The sequence below is a fragment of the Mastigoproctus giganteus genome, chromosome 6, assembly GCF_048544385.1.
Source record: "Mastigoproctus giganteus isolate SK-2022 chromosome 6, ASM4854438v1, whole genome shotgun sequence".
Lineage (NCBI taxonomy): Eukaryota > Metazoa > Arthropoda > Arachnida > Uropygi > Thelyphonidae > Mastigoproctus > Mastigoproctus giganteus.
This window is the reverse complement of record NC_143580.1, coordinates 145,237,307-145,260,040: the sequence shown is the minus strand read 5'-3', so window position 1 is coordinate 145,260,040 and position 22,734 is coordinate 145,237,307. Positions and strand designations below refer to the sequence as shown.

At 37.8% G+C, this 22,734-nt stretch overlaps 1 protein-coding gene across 1 annotated transcript in view; it reads right to left on the bottom strand.

Moving 5' to 3' along the window:
• The window catches only part of LOC150084633 (optic atrophy 3 protein homolog), a 37,137-nt gene extending 14,696 nt beyond the window's left edge, over positions 1-22,441 (bottom strand). The window contains exon 1 of the mRNA XM_090375373.1: positions 22,287-22,441. Coding sequence (XP_090231499.1) covers positions 22,287-22,428 — 142 coding nt within the window. The 5' untranslated portion in view covers positions 22,429-22,441. The remainder of the gene's footprint in view (positions 1-22,286) is intronic.
• Positions 22,442-22,734: the final 293 nt, after the last annotated feature.

Sequence of the window (22,734 nt, the reverse complement as noted above, 5' to 3'; positions counted from 1 at the left end):
AAATCAGAGTGAGAACATAGATTTCAATAATGTTGAAAGTGAATTTGTTCCTCATTGATGGAAATGGTTATCAATGTGTTCCAGGGGTATATAACATGGCAGCGTAGCCGCAATAGCATCTAGAATTATGTTATTCACATTTGGTTTCCTTTGCAGAATAAACCATGCCTTTAGACATGGTTTATCATGCAATGGTTTATTTTGATAAAAATTACCCCATTTTGGTACTGCCATATAGGCTGATATGAGAAACATCTGATTTCAGCTGTACAGTTTAATAGTGGAGCATGTCAATCATGGGCGTCCACGAAAATTTTCCAGTGGGGGGCAAAGCTTGGAGACAAATAATTACATCAATAAATTTTTATTTAATTATTTAATTAAACAAGTAGATTATAGAATACAGTATTGCATCAATACAAAAATACATAATGTATATAAATTTAAAATATAAAGGAAACAAGAAATAATAATAATTTCAATAATCATGTATCGTATAAGAATTGAATTTTCCATCTATTGCTTGCAAACCTATTGATGACATTTTCAATAAATTTCTTCTTAACCGCTTCCTCTTCTAGTTTCTTCCTGTGCACACTAATCACACATAAACCTGATAAGCGAGTTTCTGAGACAGTGGACCCCTTAACCATGTTTTAACACGGCTCAAGGTGCCGAAACTTCTTTCAATGGTACAAGTCGTAACAGGTAATGTCATACCAATAGTTATTGCCGAATTAATAGAAGGGAAATAGTCGCAATGTTCCAAAACTTCTGGTAAAGTTTGGGGAATATCAGTCGATGAACCAAAAACAGGAACGTGTTTTATGACAACCCTGCCAACACATGTGAACATGTGTTGGCAGGTTGTCAAGGACTCTACTGACACTATGCTGCTGCAACAGGATCTGGAAAGGTTGAGCAGATGGGCTGAGAGGTGGCAAATGAAGTTTAACATTGACAAATGTAAAGTACTACACATGGGAAACAGCAACCCCAGAGCAACGTATCAACTCTGTGGTACTACACTGACAGTGGAAGAGAATGAAAGGGACTTGGGGGTGGTTGTGCAGGCAGATATGAAGTTCTCTGAGCAGTGCAGACGGGCTGCAAGAGTAGCTCATGGAGTATTGTCAATGATATACAGGAATTTTTCCAGCAGGGATAAGGAGGTGATTATTCCCTTGTATAAGGCAATGGTCAGGCCACACCTAGAGTACTGTATACAGGTCTGGAGGCCTCATTTCAAGAAGGATGTAGAGCTGCTGGAACGAGTACAGAGAAAGGCAACAAGATTAGTGAATGGAACAAAGGGGTGCTCTTACGAAGAAAGGCTTAAGTTTTGCAAATTACAGTGTCTGGAGACTTGGCACCAGCGAGGTGATCTGATAGAGGTGTATAAAGCCTTGAATGGTTTGAGCATGCTCAATGCTGATGGGATTCTTCCTCTAGCTCAGAATAATCACCTGAGAGGGCATAAATTCAAATTGAGGAAAGACAGATGTAGGATAGACGTGCGGAAATCTGCCTTTAGCCAGCGGGTGGTTGGTTGGTGGAACAGACTTCCATCCCTTGTAGTGGAAGTTGATAGCCTAAATAAGTTTAAGGCTCAGCTGGACAGGTATTTTGAATGAACAGAGGGGTGAAGTGGAAGTGGGTTTTTTTTTGGCTGATGCTGCATAAGCTTGCTTTCTTGCATCAAATGCCTCTACTAATGCTAATGCTATTGCTGCAATAGCTGAAACACATGTTCTATGGTTACCCCACCGAGGGCCGAAACCGGCCAACACCCGTAATAAAATTTTAAGGCGTCCCATGGTCGAGGGTGTAAGGTTACACATCTCAATCACTTTTTTTTTTTTTACAATTATAATTTGTGGAATTTTTTACTCGATCCCAGGGAGGGGCAAGTGCCCCGTTGCCCCCCTCTGTGGATGCCCATGATGTCAATGAAGATGTAGGGGAAGTCATGTGTTAAAAGATTAAACTGACAATGTATGAAAAGACCCAGTGCAATTCGTAGAGCATTGTGATGTACAGAGTCAAGCCATTTTAATACACTGTCTGACTGAGGCAAATAAGACCCTGACATCTAATTAATGAATGGTACAGGTGTAGCAGCATGTAACAATCTGCACTCAATGACATAATAGAAATGACCCTAAGTAGATTTAGTTTTTTTTAGACAGGTTATATACAGATATGCTTAATATGCTCCAGAAAATTTAATTTTTTTTTCAGTATTAGATCAACAAATCTAATAAAACATTGAAAAGTTGGATAATAATCAAGTTAATACCTTGATAATAATCAAGGTATTTTCCTCATTGACTTCATGGTGAGAGGCTCAATTAACACATCTAAACAATATTATTAAAATCTGGACAATATAATACAAAAAAAGAACAAAGGTCAATGACACTGCAAAAACACACACACCGCACACAGCAATGGTTTCATTATTATGGATTGGAAGTAATTACCCATCCACCATGCAAATCCAAACTTGTCACTTCTGACTATCTGTTTGAACCTTTGAAACATCTTGGAAATTCAGTACAGAAAATGAAGAAACAATCCGGCCGAATGTCCCTGAATTTTGATATGACTGCATTCATGAAAGGGGGGGGGAAATATGATTATATCAATTATATAAATGCACACAGCAATGGTTTCATTATTATGTAGTGGAAGTAATTACCCATCCACCAAGCAAATCCAAACTTGTCACTTCTGACTTCATCTGTTTGAACCTTTGAAACATCTTGGAAATTCAGTATGGAAAATGAAGATAAACAATCTGGCTGAATGTCCCTGAATTTTGATATGACTGCATTTGTGATACGTGGGGGAGCATGATTATATCAAAAAGTAGTGTACAAAATTTTAACTTACGTCTCATTGTTAACTTACGTCTCATTATGCATTGTTGTGCTCTTTGTGGACTACTATTATTAGTAGAGTCCCAGAGGGTTTGGTGCTGGACCCATTGTTGTTTTCTGTATTTATTAATCAGGGTATATAAGGCTTAATGTCTACGTTTGCAGATGATGCAAAGGTTGGCAGGGTGGGTAACGAAAGTATGCTGCTGCTGCTGCTGCTGCTGCAACAAGGTCTAGAAAAATTATGCAGATGGGCTGAGAAATGGCAACTGAAGTTTAACATTGACAAATGCAAGGTAATGCATATGGGTAGCAGTAATCCCAGAGTAACTATCAACTGTGTGGTACTGCACTCAAGGTAGTGGAAAATGAAAAGGACCTGGGGACGGATAATTGTGCAGTCTGTTATGAAATTTTCTGAGCAGTGCAGACAGGTTGCTAGGACAACTTTTGGGGTTTTTGTCAATGATATGCAGGAATTTTGCTAGCAGGGATAAGGAGGTGATTATCCCACTGCATAAGACAATGGTCAGGTTACATCCTAAGTACTTCATACAGTGTCTGGAGGCTTCATTTTAGGAAGGATACAGAGCTGCTGGGTGGGTACAGAGAAGGGTTACAAGAGCCTCTTACCAAGAAAGGCTTCAGTTCTGCAAATTGCAGCATCTGGAGAATAGGCATTTGCAAGGTGATCTGACTGAGATGTTTAAAGCTTTGAATGGCCTGAACTAACTTAATGCTGATGGAATTCTTCCTCTTGCTCAGACTATGCATATGAGGAGGCATAAATTCAAATTGAAGAAGGATCGTTGCAGAACAGATGTGTGGAAATTTTCCCTCAGTCAACAGGTGGTTGATTGCTGGTTGGTTGGAATGGGTTTTACTTGCACATTAGAAACTAAGGCTATAATGCACCAAAAGCAGGTCATATAGAACAAAACAGTTGAGCTTTCAGTGATGTAACAAATTAGGTCACAACGTCAAGATATATAACAATACAGGAATAAAAAGGTATAACAATAAAGAAATAAAAATAAAAAGTCAACTTTAGATGTAAGTAAAAAGGTTTATTGATTTTAAATAGCTAAAAACAGCAGATACATGGTCACTGTCAGACAATATCTGACTGAGTGTATAACGCTCAGCCAGATGACTAAAACTGGTAAAATATAAATCATGTTCATGTCTAAAACGTGGACATTCAATTAAAATGTGACAAATGGTTAAAAACATTCCACAGTTCTCACATATAGGAGAGTCATCTGCCTTCAACAGAAATGCATGCATAAGAGGCCTATGTGGCAGAGAGCTAGAACTTCCTCTGCATGGTCCCTGGGCAGACTAGACTGCCAGTGTTGGATTACAGGCTTTATCTGATTCAGGTTGTTCATAACCTGCCGCAAAGATTGTTGCCATTGGGAGAGTAATACAGAGTCTATTAGCTGCCTGTAGTCTGTACAGGGGACTGACAGGCTACTGTTGTTGTTGTGGGGGTTGCAGTGATCTGGCTTCAGCATCAGCCAGTTCATTACCCTTGATCCCAATGTCAAATGAACACTCAGAAAGAGAATGTAGCATCTGCTGGATCTGGGTCAGGAATGGATGAAGATTATACCTAATCCCCGATAAAGCCTGTAATACACTTAAAGTCAGTATACATCTTTGACACTTGTGGGTTTTAATGTGGTCCAAGGATAATTCTACAGCATACAACTAAGCTATATATATACAGGTAGCCCTCGTTTTGCGCCGGTCCGATTTGCGCCAATTCACAATAGCACCAGTCACTAACCACAAGGCCATTTTTATTTTTATTTATTTATTTTTGCAATTTTTTTATGAATTGAAAGTTTAAAATCGTCAGACAAGATTTATGGGCATTGTATTGTACTATGTGTCATGCACTATTCACGTGACCAAGAACAATTGAACTAATCAGCAATTAGCGTGTCCGTATCAGAGACAAGAAAACTTCTCGCCCTCAAAGTAGCCACTCGTGGAAGCGGGAGGTAAAGCATTCAGTTGGTTGTTTACGCCATGTACACGTGTTGGAAATTTATTACTAATTGTGCTATTAATAAGTTAAATACAAAATCATTAATAGTAGTGATTGCAGTGTGCAGCTTTTGCCAGTCGTGTTATTAAGTTTTTAATTTAATTAGAATAAAGAGACGCCATGTCTGGTAAAAGAAGTTCAATGAATTCTAATGAAAATGAAAGCTTGAAAAAGGCATGTCAATCTATCACATTGGAAAATAAGATGGAGGTTATTCGGAGGATGGAAGTTGGTTAAAACCGCCCTAATGTGTGTAGGGCTATGAATATGCCTCTGTCGACTGTTACTACAATTATGAAGCATACTGATAAAATAAAACAATCGATTCAAAGTGCGACAAGAGTAAGTGCTACACAAGTTAGTTACGGTAGAAATAAGCTTCTGGAAAAAATGGAGCAATTGCTGACACTTTGGGTCGATGATTTGAACCAAAAAAAACATTCCCTTGACCCAAGCTGTAATAACTGAAAAGGCTAAGTCAATTTTTGAAGACTTAAAGAAGATCAGTGCAATGAAATATTTTTGGCTAGCAAGGGATGGTTCGTGAAATTTAAAGCAAGAACCAAATGCAGAAGTGTGAAAATTACTGGCGAGGCAGCAAGTACAGATGTTGAGGCGGCTGCCGCATTCCCTGCAGAGTTTCAGGCCATAGTACAGGAGGGTGATTACCTTTCAGATCTCATCTTCAATGTTGATGAAATGGGCCTTTATTGGAAAAAGTTTCCCTCAAGAACCTTCACTGCCCATGAAGAAAAATCAGCTCCTGGATTTAAAGCATCAAAAGACAGGCTGACACTTTTGTTGGGAGCAAATGTGTCAGGCAATTTAAAACTGAAGCCAATGTTGGTGTACCATTCAGAAACACCACGTGTTATGAAAGGTTTAAACAAAACCATGTTGCCTGTGTACTGGAAGTCAAACAAGAAGGCTTGGGTGACGCAGGACGTCTTCCTGGATTGGTACACCAACTATTTTTGCCTTACTGTTCTCAAATTCAGTAATGACAAAAATTTACCAACCAAGGCTATTCTTTTTTTGGACAATGCCCCTGGACATCCTACAAATCTGGGTGAAGTCAGAACGCCTCTTAAAGTTAATGTTGTCTACATGCACCCTAATACAACATCAGTTTTGCAACCTATGGACCAGGGGGTAATAGCTGCCTTTAAAGCTTATTACCTGCGACAAACATTTACAGAAATAGTGAAATCTTTGGATGTGTCCAACGTTACCATCAGAGAATATTGGTGGTCGTTTGATGTCTTAAAGGGCATCAATCACATTAACACAGCCTGGCAAGAAGTGACTGTCAATTGTCTAAATGGAGTGTGGCGTAAACTTCTCCCAGATCTCGTGCATGACTTCAGAGGATTCAAGCCACAACAGAATGTTGTAGACATCAGCAGGCTGGCACAAGTTACAGTTAAAGATGTAACTGAGCTCTTGAAGAGTCATGCAGAGACTCTTTCAAATGAAGACCTTGAAGAATTAGCTGCAAAACTTAGCGGACAGCAGGAGGAAGAGACAGAAGACTCCTCTAAAAATTATGAAGACCAGTGATCTACGAGTCCTTGCAAGTGTAGAGTCCCTCACTAATGAGCTCTGTGACATTGATCACGACTGGGAGAGGAGTGCCACAGTTAAAAGGAGTGTCATATCAACCCTGAGCCCATATTTTGAAATTCTTAAAGAAAGGAGGAAGAAATCCAGGCAATCAACACTTGTTCCTTTCTTCAAAAAAAAAGGCAATCTTCTCAATCAGGACCGTCAACAGCAGATCCTCAACCAGGACTTTCAAGAGCCAACTAAAACTTTGGCATTACGCCACTGTCAAAATATTTTATGTATGTATGTGTATTAATTTATTTTTTATTTACATGTATTGTACATACTTATATTTATGGAGGTTAAAAATAAAACACTTTTTTAATTAAAAAAGTGTTATTTCTTTGCTTTAAATATACCAGTATTGAAAAGGGTAGGTAAAATTTTTGGTGCCCGGAACCTAACCCTGTGATTTCCCATTGACTCCATGATATAAAGGGTTCCATTTGTGCCTGTCCCCCCCCCAGGAACCTAACCCCGGCGTAAATCCAGGTGTACCTGTATATGTTGCATTTGCGGGGAAGCCTCCCAGATATAATGTTATCTGAAGATGGCAGCAGATCTGACAGATGACTCTGCCTTTGAGCTGTCAGTAGAGAGACAGGCAACAATTCAGATTACTTGGCTTGATGGGCAGCATTGAGTTGTAGGTAGACAGAAGATGGAGGTGATGGTCTTATGCCAATTTTTAATGGAGAAGTCACATGATGGTAAGTGAGCATGTCAGTGTAGAAGTAGTTGCCTTTGTGACTGGGCAACATTGTCTACCATGATATTAAGCTCTCTCAGCAGCTCTTGGACATGGATACCAAAGGGACAGTTAGCAATCTCAAGGGTGTTATAGAGAGTTTGCCATAGTGGCTCAAAAAAAAAGACGTGGTGTCACACAGATATTAGGAATGCAGAATTGGAATTTGGGGAGTACAAAGTACAGAAAGGATATGAAAGGAGGAGGGGGTTATGCTGTTAATTAAGAAAAACATAAAATACAAAGAAGTGCTTCCAGTTGATATAGATCGATAGTGCACTGTTGACCAGTTTGGTGTGACATTTTTATTATTATTACTAGCCATATAGTGCAAGGAAGCCTGAGGCTTATGCTGCACCAGCTAAAAAAAAAAATTTCCAAGTTACCCAGAGAGAGAGAGAGAGAGAGAAGTAGAATGGAATCACCAAGAAGAGAAGAATGATGATATCCAGCTCAGGACCCCTGGGTGTGCCAAGCCCATACTCACCAGATGTAAGCCCCTGGGGTTAAGCACTATGAAAGCAAAAATAAGAATAGGAGTGTGTTATAGGCCTAATGACTCGAATGAGTACAATGAACAATTGTACAGAGAAATGGAGTGGGCTAGTAAATCAGAATATCTTATAATGGGGGATTTTAACCTCCCAGATATTGACTGGAACTTGTGGGTTGGTCACTTGCACACTAGTAAGACTTTTGTGGATTTATTGGATGATTGTTTTCTGCAGCAGCATGTTCGAGAGGCAACCAGAGAGGGAAATACTCTTGATCTGGTTATCAGCAGTGATCATTCGTGTATTAAGAATTTGCAGATAAAGTTACCACTAGGTGGCAGTGATCACAGTGTACTGATATGGGATTTACTTAAAGATATAATATCAGGGGTAAAGGAAAGTGTTTCTGAGTCCACTACAGTGGTCTCAGACAGTTTTTAAATTCTGTACAGTCGGATCAACTGATGATGTTACCAACAGCAAATTCTAAGTGGGAAGCATTCAAGGAATTAATCGTGAAAGCTACTAAAAGTTTATTACCTATTAAGAAATATTGTTCAAGGTTTAAGCCTAAATGGTTGTCAAATGACAACCATTTAGGCCTTCTTACCATTTATTTCTTCTCTCTAATGAGACTCGTGGCAGAGAAGAAAAATGCATTGGATGCATTTAAATTATCAGGCGACACAGAAGCCTATGATATATATAAGCTAGTCTGTAATCAAGTCACAAAGAAGGTTAGGCAGGCAAAGGCAGATAACAAGAAATCTTTGGCAAAGGATGCTAAGAAAAACAGCAAGGATTTCTTTACTTATATAAACTCTAAAAGAAAGGGAATGAATCTGATTGGTCCACTTGATATTGATGGTTCGAGTGTTGATGATCCTGCTCAGATAGCAAACAAACTGAATGAGTATTTTGCATCTACATTCACACATGAGGAATTATTAAGGTTTGAAAATGCCAGAAGGTTATCAAATTGTAGCAGGGTGCTTAATGATTTTGTAATAACTGAGAGCAAAGTGGTGGAGAAATTGCCGAAATTAAACAAAACAAAGGCACCTGGGGTGAATGGGATCTATCCAGTTATATTAAAGGAGGCGGCAAAGCAACTAAGCAAACCCTTAGCCATAATTATGGAAGCATGCTTAAACTCAGGAGAGGTCCCCACGACTGGAGATGTGCAAATGTGTCACCAATTCACAAAGAGGAATAAAAGGGTGACACGAATAATTACTGATCAGTTAGTTTAACTTCTGTTTCGGGTAAAATAATGGAGTCACTGGTTAAAGATGCATTGCAGGATCATCTAGAAAAGCTGCAGCAATAATTCAGACAGTATGGGTTTGTTAAGGGAAAGTCCTGTCTGACAAATTTGATTGGATATTATGATGTTGTTACAAAGGAACTGGATGCAAAAAATAATTTTGATATCATATACTTGGATTTCGGGAAAGCTTTTGACACTGTTGCACATGGAAGACTACTGTACAAATTGCAGCAGAATGGTATTAAGGGTAAGTTGTTACAATGGATAAAAGGATGGTTGAGTGGGAGAAGGCAGAGGGTGGTAATCAATGGGCACTGCTCTTCGTGGACTAATGTCATTAGTGGAGTCCCACAGGGTGCAGTGTTGGGTCCACTGTTGTTTTGTATATTCATCAATGATATTGATGAAGGTATATCAGGCTTAATGTCGAAGTTTGCAGATGATACAAAGGTTGGCAGGGTTGTTAATGACAGTAATGGCAGTGTGCTACTGCAACAGGATCTAGAAAATTTGGGCAGATGGGCTGAGAAGTGGCAACTGAAGTTTAACATTGACAAATGTAAAGTACTGCATATGGGGAGAAGTAACCCCAGAGGAATGTACCAACTGTGTGGTACTACACTTAAGGTGGTAGAAAATGAAAAAGACCTGGGAGTAATTGTGCAGTCAGATATGAAGTTTTCTGAACAATGCAGACAGGCTGCAAGAGCAAGTCATGGGGTTTTATCAATGATATACAGGAATTTTGCTAGCAGGGAAAAGGAGGTGATTGTCCCTCTGTATAAGGCAATGGTCAGGCCATGCCTTGAGTACTTCGTACAGGTCTGGAGGCCTCATTTTAGGAGGGATGTAGATTTGCTTAAGCGTGTACAGAGAAGGGCCACAAGATTAGTGAGGTAAATGAAGGGATCCTCTTACCAAGAGAGGCTTAAGTTCTGCAAATTGCAGCAGCCGGACACTAGGCACTGTGAGGTGATCTGATTGAGGTGTATAAGGCCTTGAATGGGTTGAGCATGCTGAATTCTGATGTGATTCTTCCACTTGTTCAGATTATGAACCTTAAGGGGGCATAAGTTCAAACTGAGGAAAGACAGAGGTAGAATAGATGTGTGGAAATTTGCCTTTAGCCAGTGGGTGGTTAGTTGTTGGAACAAACTTCCGTCTTTCATTGTGGAGGTTGATAGGTTGAATAAATTTAGGGACGAACTGGACAAACATTTGGAGGGAATGGTCGTGTAAATTTTATTATTTTTTTTTTTTGGCTGATGCTGCATAAGCTCATACGCTTACTTTCTTGCATCACATGCCACTATTACTACTAGATGAGAAATTCTCGTAACGTCAGAAAAGGCTGAGATCAGAAATGAGTAAAAACTCTAATTTGCTTCAGAAAGTTGAAAAATTCAGAAACATTTGTGTTGTCACTGATAAGATGTTCTAGATTTATTGGTTTCCAAAGGTTAACCGATGACAGCAAGGTTGAATTTTTGTCTTGTTTACAGTATGGGCATTCAGTGAGAATGTGTTTAACAGTCAGATTTATATAAAAATGCAGACACTGCAGTGTATCACCTCCTGTAAGTAAATGAAGGTGAGTCAGATGTGTATGACCTATTCTTGCTCTTGAAAGGAATACGTCTTCCCATCTTGATGGAAGGTCACTGGAACGCCAAATTTTCAGATCCTGTTTAAACTGCAAGAGTTTATTATTAGTTTGAAAATGCCAGAGTGCTGTCCATTCTGATAGGCATGCAGCATGAATGATTTGTGGATTGTCTGATGCTGGAACAGGGATATTGGTTAATGCTAAGGTAATTGGATTTTTTGCAGCTTTATCAGCCAGTTCATTACTAGAAATTCCGGAATTCAGCAGAAGGTGACCAATCGATAGCGTTCTTCAATCTGCAGTAATAATCTTCTAATTTCATTTAGAACAGGGTGAACTTTATCTGAGGAGTTACATAATGCCATAACTGAGCTGAGGGAATCAGTGTAAATAACAAATTTTAATGAACTGTCAGAACAGAGATTTTCTAAGGCTAGTTTAATTGCATATAATTCCACTAAGAAGATACTGACTTCAGGTGGAAGGGATCATGAAATAGCGTTATTTAGGAACAATGCTTTAAAGCCCTCTGTATCAATTGGAGAAAAATAAATTTATCTGTGAGTGTGAACTGCATGAAGCTGTTTCACATTCAATACTTGCAGAATATTTTTTTTCCCGTTGGCAGAGGTAAGTGTCACAGGTCAGTAGAGGAGGAGTCTATGGTGGTCAAGCACATGTTACTACCTGTTGTACAGAATGAATGGAAACATTCCAAATCTGCATCACTTCAAGAAGATGAAGACCAGCTGGTTTTACTATGCTAGGTTTATTTCTATAGAGGTTTTCTAATGGTGGATTGAATAGGTATGACTGAATTGGATGTGAGGCACAACTGTATTTTGATAACATGCTTCAGTAGCAGCATTTTCCTATGTAAAGTTAGCGGGAGCTCATGAGCATCAATGTAGAGGCTATGTGCTGATGTTCTGAAAGCCCCAAGTGCAATCCTCAAGGCGCTGTGCTAAACTGGATCAAGCCAGTACAAAGCACTTGCTCTGGTAGAATCATACACCGGAACACCATAATCGAGACGGGATCTGATTAATGCCCTGTATGACCGAAACAGGGAGGTGAAATCTGCACCCCAAGTTATGGCAGGTAAAGTTCCGAGTATATTTAACTTTTAAAACGGGAAGTATGTACATTTTTAATATGGTCTAAGAAATTTAATTTGTTGTCAAGGATTAATCCTAGAAATCTGATGTTAGTAGCGACTGGGATGGACACATTCGAAATTTGAAGTTCAGGATCCAGATGAAGTTTGCATTGTCTAGAAAAATGGATAGCAACTGTTTTCTGCTGTGAGAGTCAATAGCCATTAAGACTGGCCCATTATATTTTATTAAGTGATATCTGAAGCTGTTGTTCAATAGATCTCATGTTTTGGGAATTACAGGAGATGGAAAGGTCATCTGCATAAAGGTATATCTCAACTGTGTTTGGAAGCTGTTTAGTGATGGAATCGATTCTAAGAGCAAAAAGAGTGGCACTCGGTACTGATCCCTTTGAACACCTTCCTGAATGAAAGTTGCAGAGAGGGCACGTTGGTATCTTACTTGAAACGATCTAGTGTGTAGAAAGTTCTGAACAAATGTGGGAAAGTTGTCCTGTAGACCGAGAGAATAAAGATTAAGTATACCATGCCATCATGTGGTGTCAAAAGCCTTCTCTACATCTATTGAAACCATTACTAGATGTTTGTGTTTAATGAAGGCATTGCAAATGGCAAATTCAGCCTTGACCACGAGATCTAAGCATGACCTGTTTTGTTGAAAGCCATGTTGACTATGGCTCATTAGATGTTCTGACTCAATGATCCTGACGAGTCTACTGTGGACAATTATTTCAAGGATTTATCAGAGGCAGCTTGAGAGAGATATTGGCCTATAGCTATGGGGAGTTGGATGGATCTTTTCCAGGCTTCAGTAACACCAAAACAATAGCGTGATGCCAAGAAGCTGGATAAACATTTTCTAAAAAAATACGGTTGTAAAAGACCTGGAGGAGGTGGTGCAGAGCTTTTTCATCAAGATGTTGCAGCATGACATAATAGATACCATCTGATCCGGTGGCACCATTGTGAACTATTTTAATGGCATGCAAAAGTTCGGAATATTGCAGAGGTTTGTTATATGGTAGAATGAGGGCAGTTTTGAAGTTGCTGTTCTCTACTGTTTTTAATTCATTGGAAAGATGTAGTATAAGCTGACGTTGCTGAGATTTCAGCAACGTACTGCCCAAAGCATTAGCTATATCCAAGGAACTAGATAAATCTCACCCATTCCAAGAGAGGACAGGAGAAGGTATGGTTGGAAACTTATGAGAAAGGTTTTTTTTTTTTTTTTTTCAAATTATTTTTTTGGAAATTGTTGATGTAAAACTGGTCTGAGATTCTTTTTTGGCTTGCCTTTGTATGAAATATGCTTTTGCCCTTAATTTCTTAAAAGTTATCAGATTGGCTGTGGTTGGATATTGCCGAAACAAATTCCAGGCTTTATTTTTTGCATTTCTCATTCCACCAATAACTGTAATGCTTTCAGCCCAGGGGATTTTAATGGTATTGTATCTTTGGCTACATTTAGGAGAGGCAACGTGATGTAATCTGTCACATCATCAATAGGATGGCGACGGACTGATGACCAAAATTTTGTCCAGTTTGCTTGGGCAAATTTCCATTTCATGCAGGGTTGAGCTAGAGGAGCCTGTGCTATCAATACCTTGCATACAATTGGGAAGTGATCATTGCCCATAGGATCATTTATATAACATACCACTATGGTCAGGACCAGTACTGAAGAACAAATGGAGAGATCTATTGCTGAGGTATGTCCAGTTGGGAACTGAACATGAGTGTGCATGCCAGTATTCAGTATGGTGAGGTTTAGTGCCTCTAAAATGCTTTCAATGAGTCCACCTCGTCTATCTAATTTAGGAGCACCCTATAAGCAGTGGTGACCATTAAAGTCCTCTAATATACAGAGAGGTAGAGGTATCTGTACGAAGAGGTCTTCAAGTTCTTTTAAACAGTAAGTATGGTTTGGCTGCAAGTAGATTGAGACTAGTGTTATTGCAATATGGAGAGTTATATGAACAGCAACAGCTCCTATTTCAGTTTGAAGTGGGATATGCTTAGTTGGGATCTTTGAATTTATTAGGATTGCTACACCACCATGGGCAGCATTTTCTGTATATTTGCTGTATTACAATCTTTTCGATAAAGGCAACAGTTCTTTATCAAAGGAGAAATTTGCGAGGTTTGGTAAATTTCCTGAAGACAAAGAGCAACTGGAGAATACCAGTTAATTAGATTATGGATATCATCTGTGTTGCAACAAAAGCCTCTGCAGTTCCAATATAAAATACAAGGCATTATTTGTGTTTAATTGATGGAGCTGTATCTGAATGCTTTTTGAAGGCAACTGACTTATGACGTTCCAATTTTGGTTTATCTTTTTTAGAGAAAACTAGCCGACCAGTATCCATTCCTTCTTCAGCGTAGATTTCTAAAATAGGATCTTTATGTATAGATGTGCCATCTGTATCCATGATTGTGTCCTGGGTATTTTTCATTGCATTTGAGTTTGTAATATCGGATGTAGTAGCATTCACTGCAGGAGGAGATTCTGCTGGCATTGTCAGAGGAGTATTATTTGCCTGGTCTGAGAGTTTGGGTGGTTGTTTACACACAGAGAGGACACTTCTAGCCCAATCAGAAATTGATTTATTAGTGGAAACTGTGACATCTGTTTGAGTGGAGACTGTTTGGTATTTTTTTTATTACATTAGCATATGTAATATTTTTGTTTATAGTAGGTGCAACTAGTTTTCTTGATTCTTGATAGCTGACTTTATTCTCAACCTTGTATTTTACTCTTTTTTTTTTTCTGTTTTCCATTTTTCACGAGTTTTAGAATATGCAGGGTGGTCACCTTTGCAGTTTAGGCATGTCATTTTTGTAGCCAAGCAGTCACTCTGATTGTGATTTGAGGACCCACAATTGGGGTAGATAGGAACTCCTCTGCATACAGTTTGAGAGTGGCCATACTTTTGGCATTTATAACATCTCAAAGGGTTGGGAATAAATGCAGAAAAGTAAATAACCTGCTTTTACAGAGGCAGGTAAGTTAGGGGTATTGAAGGTGAAAATAATATTTCTGGTAGGCATAAGTTGTCTTTTTTAGTCATACATTTTGTCCCTGCAGCTCTTGGGTTATTTCTTCCTCGGTGACATTTAATAGATCTCATATTTTTACTTGAATATCAGCAAAGTTTGTAAGCTATAAAAATTTCTCTGAACATCTGTGGTTAGTAGTTTCCACTAATAGGTCTCCTGATTTAAGTCTCTTAACAGTCTTAGGAGAACCTGCAATAACTGTCAGATGTTTCTGAATCACAAGGGGAGACATTCTGCTCATAGGCTGACTAGTGAGGGAGTGGAAAATTAGAAACGATGGGCAAGGTTGCTCCAACCAATCAGTGTTCTGCCTCTTTGGATTATCATTTCCTAAGTCATGATTGGAGTCATGATCAATGTAAGTTTCTGCTCTTGAGCTCGAAGGCTCTAAGAGTGGATAAGTATTTTTTATCCATGATGGCTATTGGCCCTGGGAGTTTGTCTTTACCACCCAGGTTACCAGCCCCACCAAGGGGAGGCAAGAGCAGTGCCACAAGGTGACCAAGCAGCTATTAGTTATGTTAGTGATAAAGGAAAAGAAACAGAAAGGTCTCTTTCCTTTCTGGGCATTTGCCTACTTGTAAAACGAAATAGCTACTGCAATATAAAATGAGAAAAATGGTATTCAGAAATAAACAGAATATGTGGCTAAAGCTCTTTAGAGAGGTCGCTTTGATAAACACACTGAGATCACTTGGCCATGGAGAACTTGACACCAGGGGCGTCAACTTCTGGATGCCCAATGATATTCTGGTTCTGGGTTTCGGTTACATTTCTTTGGTCAATGAATGGCAGAGAAAAAATAAAATTTCCATTCCCTTCTTAGGCAGATTTTGTTACTATTGTTTGTATAAAATTCCGTGCATTTTTAAAATGCAACTTACAAAATTATTAATACTTGTTAATGTACCACAGTGTTTTAACTATGGTTGCGATAAAATTCTAAGCTGGAAATTGAAAATCTGTACATGTAAATGGTCATCACAAAAGTCCTTACAGAAATTTTTCCTTATAACTAAAAATAAAGTTTTTTATTATTTATAAGGCCATCATTTTAGTCATAATAAACCTAAATGCTGTCAGTTTTTAGAAATATATCTCTTGTGTGATATTTATATAACACAAATTTCTATTCTAATAATAGGTTTGTTACAGAGTTTAAGGATTCTATAACAAACCTCACTAGAAGCTTTAAAACAAATTTGTTTTGTTTTCATATACATGGTGTCCCATGAGGAAAGGTCAATATTCCAGGAGGTGAAAGGATAGGTCATTTTAAGCAAAAAAAGTTCATATAAACATGTGCCCTACCCCGAATGGTTTCTAAGATAGAGCTACTTTAATGTAAATTTGTTTTGAAATTGGTACACAATATTTTCCTTTCCTTCCATCAGACTGCGCCATTTGATTGTCAGTTGCCAGTTATCAGTTGATTGTTGTGACTGTAGAAGTGAATCAGACTGCGAGTGAATCAGTGAGTAGCATCAGTTGTCAGTTCTAATTGTAGAAGTGTTTGTTAAAAATGCCACACATTTTTACTAATGCCGAATATGCAGATATGCTATACATTTACGACTTCTGCGATGATAGTGCCCCTGCTGCTGTTGAAGAATAACATTGGTGCTTTCCTACACATCGAATTCCAGATCGTAGAGTGTTTTCCAAAGTTTTCAACACATTGCAGGAAAGTGGTATGCTTCCCAGTGCTCATGTTTCATCTGAACGAGGATGTCAAGAAAATGTGTAGGAACGGGAACACATTCTGAACATGGTTCAGCGTTGTCCTACAATTAGCACACTAAGGCTTTCTGCAAGTCTTGGTGTTTCACGAACACATGTATGGCAAACACTACATGAAGAGAGCTTGTACTCATTTCACCCACAGCATGTGCAAAATCTTCACATAGGGGATTGAATTTTGTCATTGGTTAAATGCCAATCGTGAAATGCTTCCACTGATAAAGCCATGTTTACCCAGAATGGAATCAACAACACACGTAACACTCATCGATGATCGCACGAAAATCCACATGGTACAGTGGAAACAAATTTCCAAGTTTGTTTTTCAATCAATGTGTGGTGCAGTTTGATCGATAACCTGTTGATAGGTCCCGTTATTTTAGAACATTGAATGACAGGACACAATTACCTTCAATTTTTGCAAAATACATTAGATGAACAACTAGAGGATGTTCCTTTGTCACACGGTGTGCTACGTACTTTCAGCATGACGGGCTCCTTCCCATTCTACCAGACGTGTGAAGCAACATCTGGACCGAATTTTCCCTAATCAGTGGATTGGTCATGGTGGTGCCATTAACTGGCCACCAAGATCTCAAGATCTAAGCCCATTAAATTTTTGCTTATGGGATTGGATGAAGAGTGAAGTGTACAGAAGAAAGGTGGATACAAGAGATGATCTGCTAGCTCAATAATGGACGCTGTTGCCCATATAAAGGAACATGAAGATACACTTTGACAAGCAACACGCCATGTTCTCACGAGAGTAGAAAAGTGCATTGAAGTTGATGGTAGCATTTTTGAAAATTTATTATAAACTGTTCCAAATTTGTCACTAGAAAAATAAATATTCAAATGCCTCTACCTTGGAAACCATTTGGGATAGGGCAATGTTTATATGAACTTTTTTGCTTAAAATAACCTATCCTTTCACCTCCTGGGACACCCTGTATAACAAAAAACTATATATAACTATTATAAGAAATATCTATATGTCGCATATATATATATATACACACACACACAGTGCTTTTTTTATAAAAAAAAAAAAAAAAAAATATAGGTGCCGGTACTCATTCTTTGCTATCAGGAAAAATTGAAAATTAAAAGGATATGAAAAGTACTCTAAAAATTTTTTTTTCCTGATAGTTACTTTCATGTTTTTGGAATAAGAACAACAAATTTAGTATATTAACACAGTTTATTAAGTATAAATTTATTATTCAAGTATATATAGAAAAATAAGTAAAATATGAATAAAATAAGTAAATAAATCAGTCAACTACAGAGTGCCGGGCACTCAGGATGACATGAATTGTCGTTAGTGTAGTATCTCAAATAGAGAGCTTTATGGTAACTGAAAAAAAAGTTTCTAGTACCCCGGCTTGGCTTAAAACTTAGGAAAACATTGTCTATTTTGAGTCTTTCCAGTTGTGTGAATACCAAGGGTGGGAGAAGCGACTCCGACTTCTTCCTGCAGAAGCGATTAAAGTCTTGGGGGAGAAGCGACTGGCAGGTGAGGGCCCTGCAAGACTCTGCACAGGCACCTCCCCACCAATGCCTCCTCAACACTGGCTCTCTGAGTACCTCCTTGCTGGGACAACCCCAGCTTTGAAAATTTTTAAAAAATACTTCTTTTCACAAAATTAATAAATGACCTTTATAGAATTATTAACTAACTATTTAGCAACCTTTTTGTCACTAAAAGGAAAGTTACTTAGTAAAAAGAAGTACGCTATTGAAGTTCAATAAATTGAAGTGCAACAAAAAAGATTTTGAACTAATTTTAACACAAAAATAAATGATAGATTTCAATCGGAATAGTTTTCCCTGAATAAGCATGGAATAACATGATTTTTAAATTTTTAGCTCCATTAGCAACCGAAATAGACGGGGGAGAGACGAAAATTACATTTTCCTGTCTGACGCCACCATTTTTAATTTTAAAAAATTTTAAAATTATATTTTAAACATACTCGTTGAGCTCGTTCCAACGGTGTAGCTATAGGTTGTCGACAACATTTTAATCCCCCCCACATTTACCTCCCCCTCCATTTCTCAGACAAATTTTTGTCAACAATGATCAATATGGTGTTATGTTGGCCCACTTGATGTGCAAACCCATGCAAAATTTCTAGTCAATAGGTTAAGTGGTTCCAGAGATACAATGCTGTCACAGACGGACGAACAGGCAGACAACTGAGTGACATTTTAAGGGTCCTTCGTTAAACTATAGCCCCTAAAAATAATAAGTAAAAATAATTTTATAATAAAGTTTTTGTAGAATATTCCAAATTTTTATTAAGTTCTCATCCGACAACATCTTATGCTGACTTCTTTTCTTCCTCTCTGTGTGTCTCTTGCTGAATGACTTTTCCGAAGCAGCCATGAATCGACATATTTTGCTGGATCGAAGCAGGTCAGCAGTGGGCCTATAATTTTAAGAAACAGTAGTGAAGAAAGTGTTTTTGTCATCAACAAAGCTCTGGTTGGGCTGACAATCAGATTCCATTTGTGAAAATCCTCATTCACATTCACTCAGTGAAATTGGTATCATACTCAGAGCATCCATCAAATTCTTCAATTCTTCCAAAACCATCTTTCCAATTAAGTATTCCCAAAATCCACGAATTGCATTTAACTGTAACCTAATTGACAATTTTTTAACTTCATTTTCACCAAATGCCAACAATTCATGCTTAGAAGATTTAATACCTTTGTTGTCATCGTTTTCCTTCTCTCGTCATTGTCACTAGTTCTTAAATTTGAATTTTTTTTTTTTTTTTGAAAATGTCAGTGTCATTCGGATATTCAGGTACTGTGACCATGTAAACAGAAATAGGAAAAATTTACGGAAAAATGAAAAACAACAGATGATTATTTGTCGGGGTAAAAGAAATTACCCCCTCCTAATTCTCGAACGGGGGTGCTTACAGTTGATTCACGAAGGTGTCAAACCTACAGTCCGCGAGGAAAGTGAACTAAAACAGCATTTTAAATTTTGTTAATTATGAAAAAAAATTCTCATTAAACGTTTTATTCAGTAAATGTGTATTGTACTTTTCGAATATTTTCGATTTTACTTTTACATGCAACAAGATATGGAAAATGTAACACACTAAAGAAATCTAACTTTGAATTTTTTTGAATATGGCACCTGTACAGGAAAAGGTTGGACACCACTGCAGTAGAAGGTGGGCCAGAGCCCATTGGGAATACACCTTGATCTGCTCACTGTTGACCAGTGCGACTTGCTATCCGACCACCTGTCCGACATACAGAGGTACGGCGGACAGGTGGTCGGATAGGTTTTACCGGGTACCACTAAATTATAGAATCCCTTTAGCTCTTTTAATTCGCTGAACAGCACTAATTGCCTAAATTGCCTGAAGGGCAGAAATGCGAACAGTGCGTACCGAGTTAATTCTCTCCTAATCCGTTCACTATATGAAAATTTTCTCACTCAATGGAAACTATTTTAAATGTAACTTCCAAGGGGAATTCAAAATAATTAAACAGAGGTCCGACTGAGCAATTTAGAATTATAAAAATGGTTATACAGTTTTATATAGAAAATATCTTAACAATAAACAGTGAAAAATGTAAATTTAGTTAAATAATTTTAAGCTTATTTAAATAGTAGATAAACAGGTAAAAAAAAAACTTACGGAATATTACAAATTTCGAAGTACACTGCATCCAAATGTCACACATCACTGTTAATAAAGGTGCTGGTATGCCGGTACCATTGCTTACCGTCACAAAAAAAGCACTGTATATATATATAGTAGGATTACCAGATCTAGAATTCAAAAACTAGGACAAAATAGGGAAAAATCTAAGACATTTTTAGTTTCAAAAACGAGGACGAAACGAGGACATTTTAAAAATTATATTTATTACTAAAAAATTACAATACATATTTATTGTTACTGCCAATCGTTTTCAGTAAGTTTGGATTACAAAGTAAGTACAAAATGTTTTTCAATCCATTTTCAAATTATAAATACCAACAAAATACCATTCACAGTATTTGTTTCAATTTTATTTATAGTGTTGCTCCACTGATTGCTAATTAATGAAAATACATGCCGTTCCCATCGTGGACAAAAATAGAAAATGTATATTGAGCAAATTTAAAAGCTCAGAACTCTTGCACTGATTAAAATATTCAGCCCACTTTCTATGGGCTAATAAGTTTTCCCAATTATGTTTCGTTTTCTCTCGGAAACAAATTACTTAAAATTTATAAGTTGATCAAATAATCTACTATCATCAATTTTCAATTAGACAAATGATGATAATACAGTTCACTTGTGTAATTTTGGGATAAATATTCATTTTACGATGAGATGATTTTTTTAAATTACAAAAAAACTAATATACAAATCCGCAAGGCCGTCCGAGGACGCCCTAAAAACCAGGACATGTCCTCAGAACGAGGCCGTTCGGTAACCCTAATATAATTGATATGCGATCGTACATTTTTGCTGTTTTTGAGTGAATTAATAGTTTTTGCTGCAATTTAAAGGTAGGAAATCAAAGAATATACTTCTGTTTATGTATATTGAGAGTTTCAATTTTGCAAATTGAGTATAAATTATGTAAATTATTAGTTTTTTCCAGGGGGGGGGGACAACTTTCAAGTTGTGGGTTAAAAGCAGGCTTAAAATTTTTTTCTGTTTTTACTCCGGCATGACAACCAAGTCAGTAGAGTTTACAATAAATCGTCAATACAAATATTTATCGTATTTAGTAGTCACGGGCTTGAACTCCGGCCCATTCAAGGAACGCGTGCTATGCACTCTCGCTCCTGACCACTGAGCTACGTCAGGCCTACCAGGCTTAAAAAGGACCGGACCGAATAAGGGTAAAAAATATAGCCCCCCCCCCCAATTGACTGTATGGAGTGATCAAAGTATCATTATTTTAACGATGTCTGGAGGTAACCCATATCCGTATTATATTGTGTCTGTAGAATTGTGTTCACGGCAATTTGCATGTGGCGAGAGGGGCCCTACTCTTTCTGCCTGAAATCGACTAAATACAGCCTCGATTGAAGAGGCCTTCCGTCAAGGAAATTCTCAGTCGTCAACATGACTCGAATCCGCATACCTCCCCGAACGAGTGATACATTGGTCCAGGGTGGTGAATGAAAGAATAGGGGTAACCAAGGAGGAAAATTAATATCATAAAAATGATATCAGATAACCAGAGAGGGCAGATTACCACATCTGTAGTAGTTTATTTCTTCTTCTTTTTTTAACAGTAGGTTTAATTTTCAGATTATTTTTTTCCCCACGTACTTTTTTACAATATCCCTTAGTCACGGGCACCAGTTCATATGGTACTATCTGTAATGATTATATTCATGAGTTATTGTGTATTCCTCTGATCTGGTGGTCGTACCGGCGTATAAAGACCATTTTCATCGTATATTATGCCTGTATAAGCATTCACAGGCCGATTATGTTATACCGCTGAAAAAACTGAAATACCGCACTCCTTCCACTGATAAAGGTGGGAAAAACAAATCATGAATTAACCGTCATTACTTTCTGAATGAATACAACGTTAGATTACGCAATGACGGCAACAATGGTAAATATAAACCATGTCGCGTACCTTTTTCTTCACTATCACATTCCTGCTAATTAATTATTACGACATTGTTCAGAAATATCACTTATCATGGAACAGATACGTACGCTGAGCAGGAGGCATACATATGTATGTCCTGAAAAAACGACTAGTCTTTGCTCGTTCTTTTAGTTTGTTTGCAAGCGGCTTACTAATTTGTCGAAGCGCCAGGGAGGCCAACTTCACAATCGGAAAAGCTCCTGCCACCATCTCACTCCTTATACAGCAGCCGTAAATACACTAATGACCTCTATAGGAAGAAAGGAAATTATTATATTACGAGATTAGTATTTTTCTAATACAAGTAGTCTTTGATTTACGTCCAGCAAGAGTCATTTATTATTATTATTATTATTATTATTATTAGCTACATGGTGCAAAGAAGCCTGAGGCTTATGCTGCACTAGCTAAAAAAAAAAAAAAAAATTCCCCGAGTTATCCTGAGAGAGAGAGAGAGAGAGAGAGAGAGAGAGAGAGAGTCAAAAGTAAAAGGGAATCACCAAGAAAGAGAAGAAT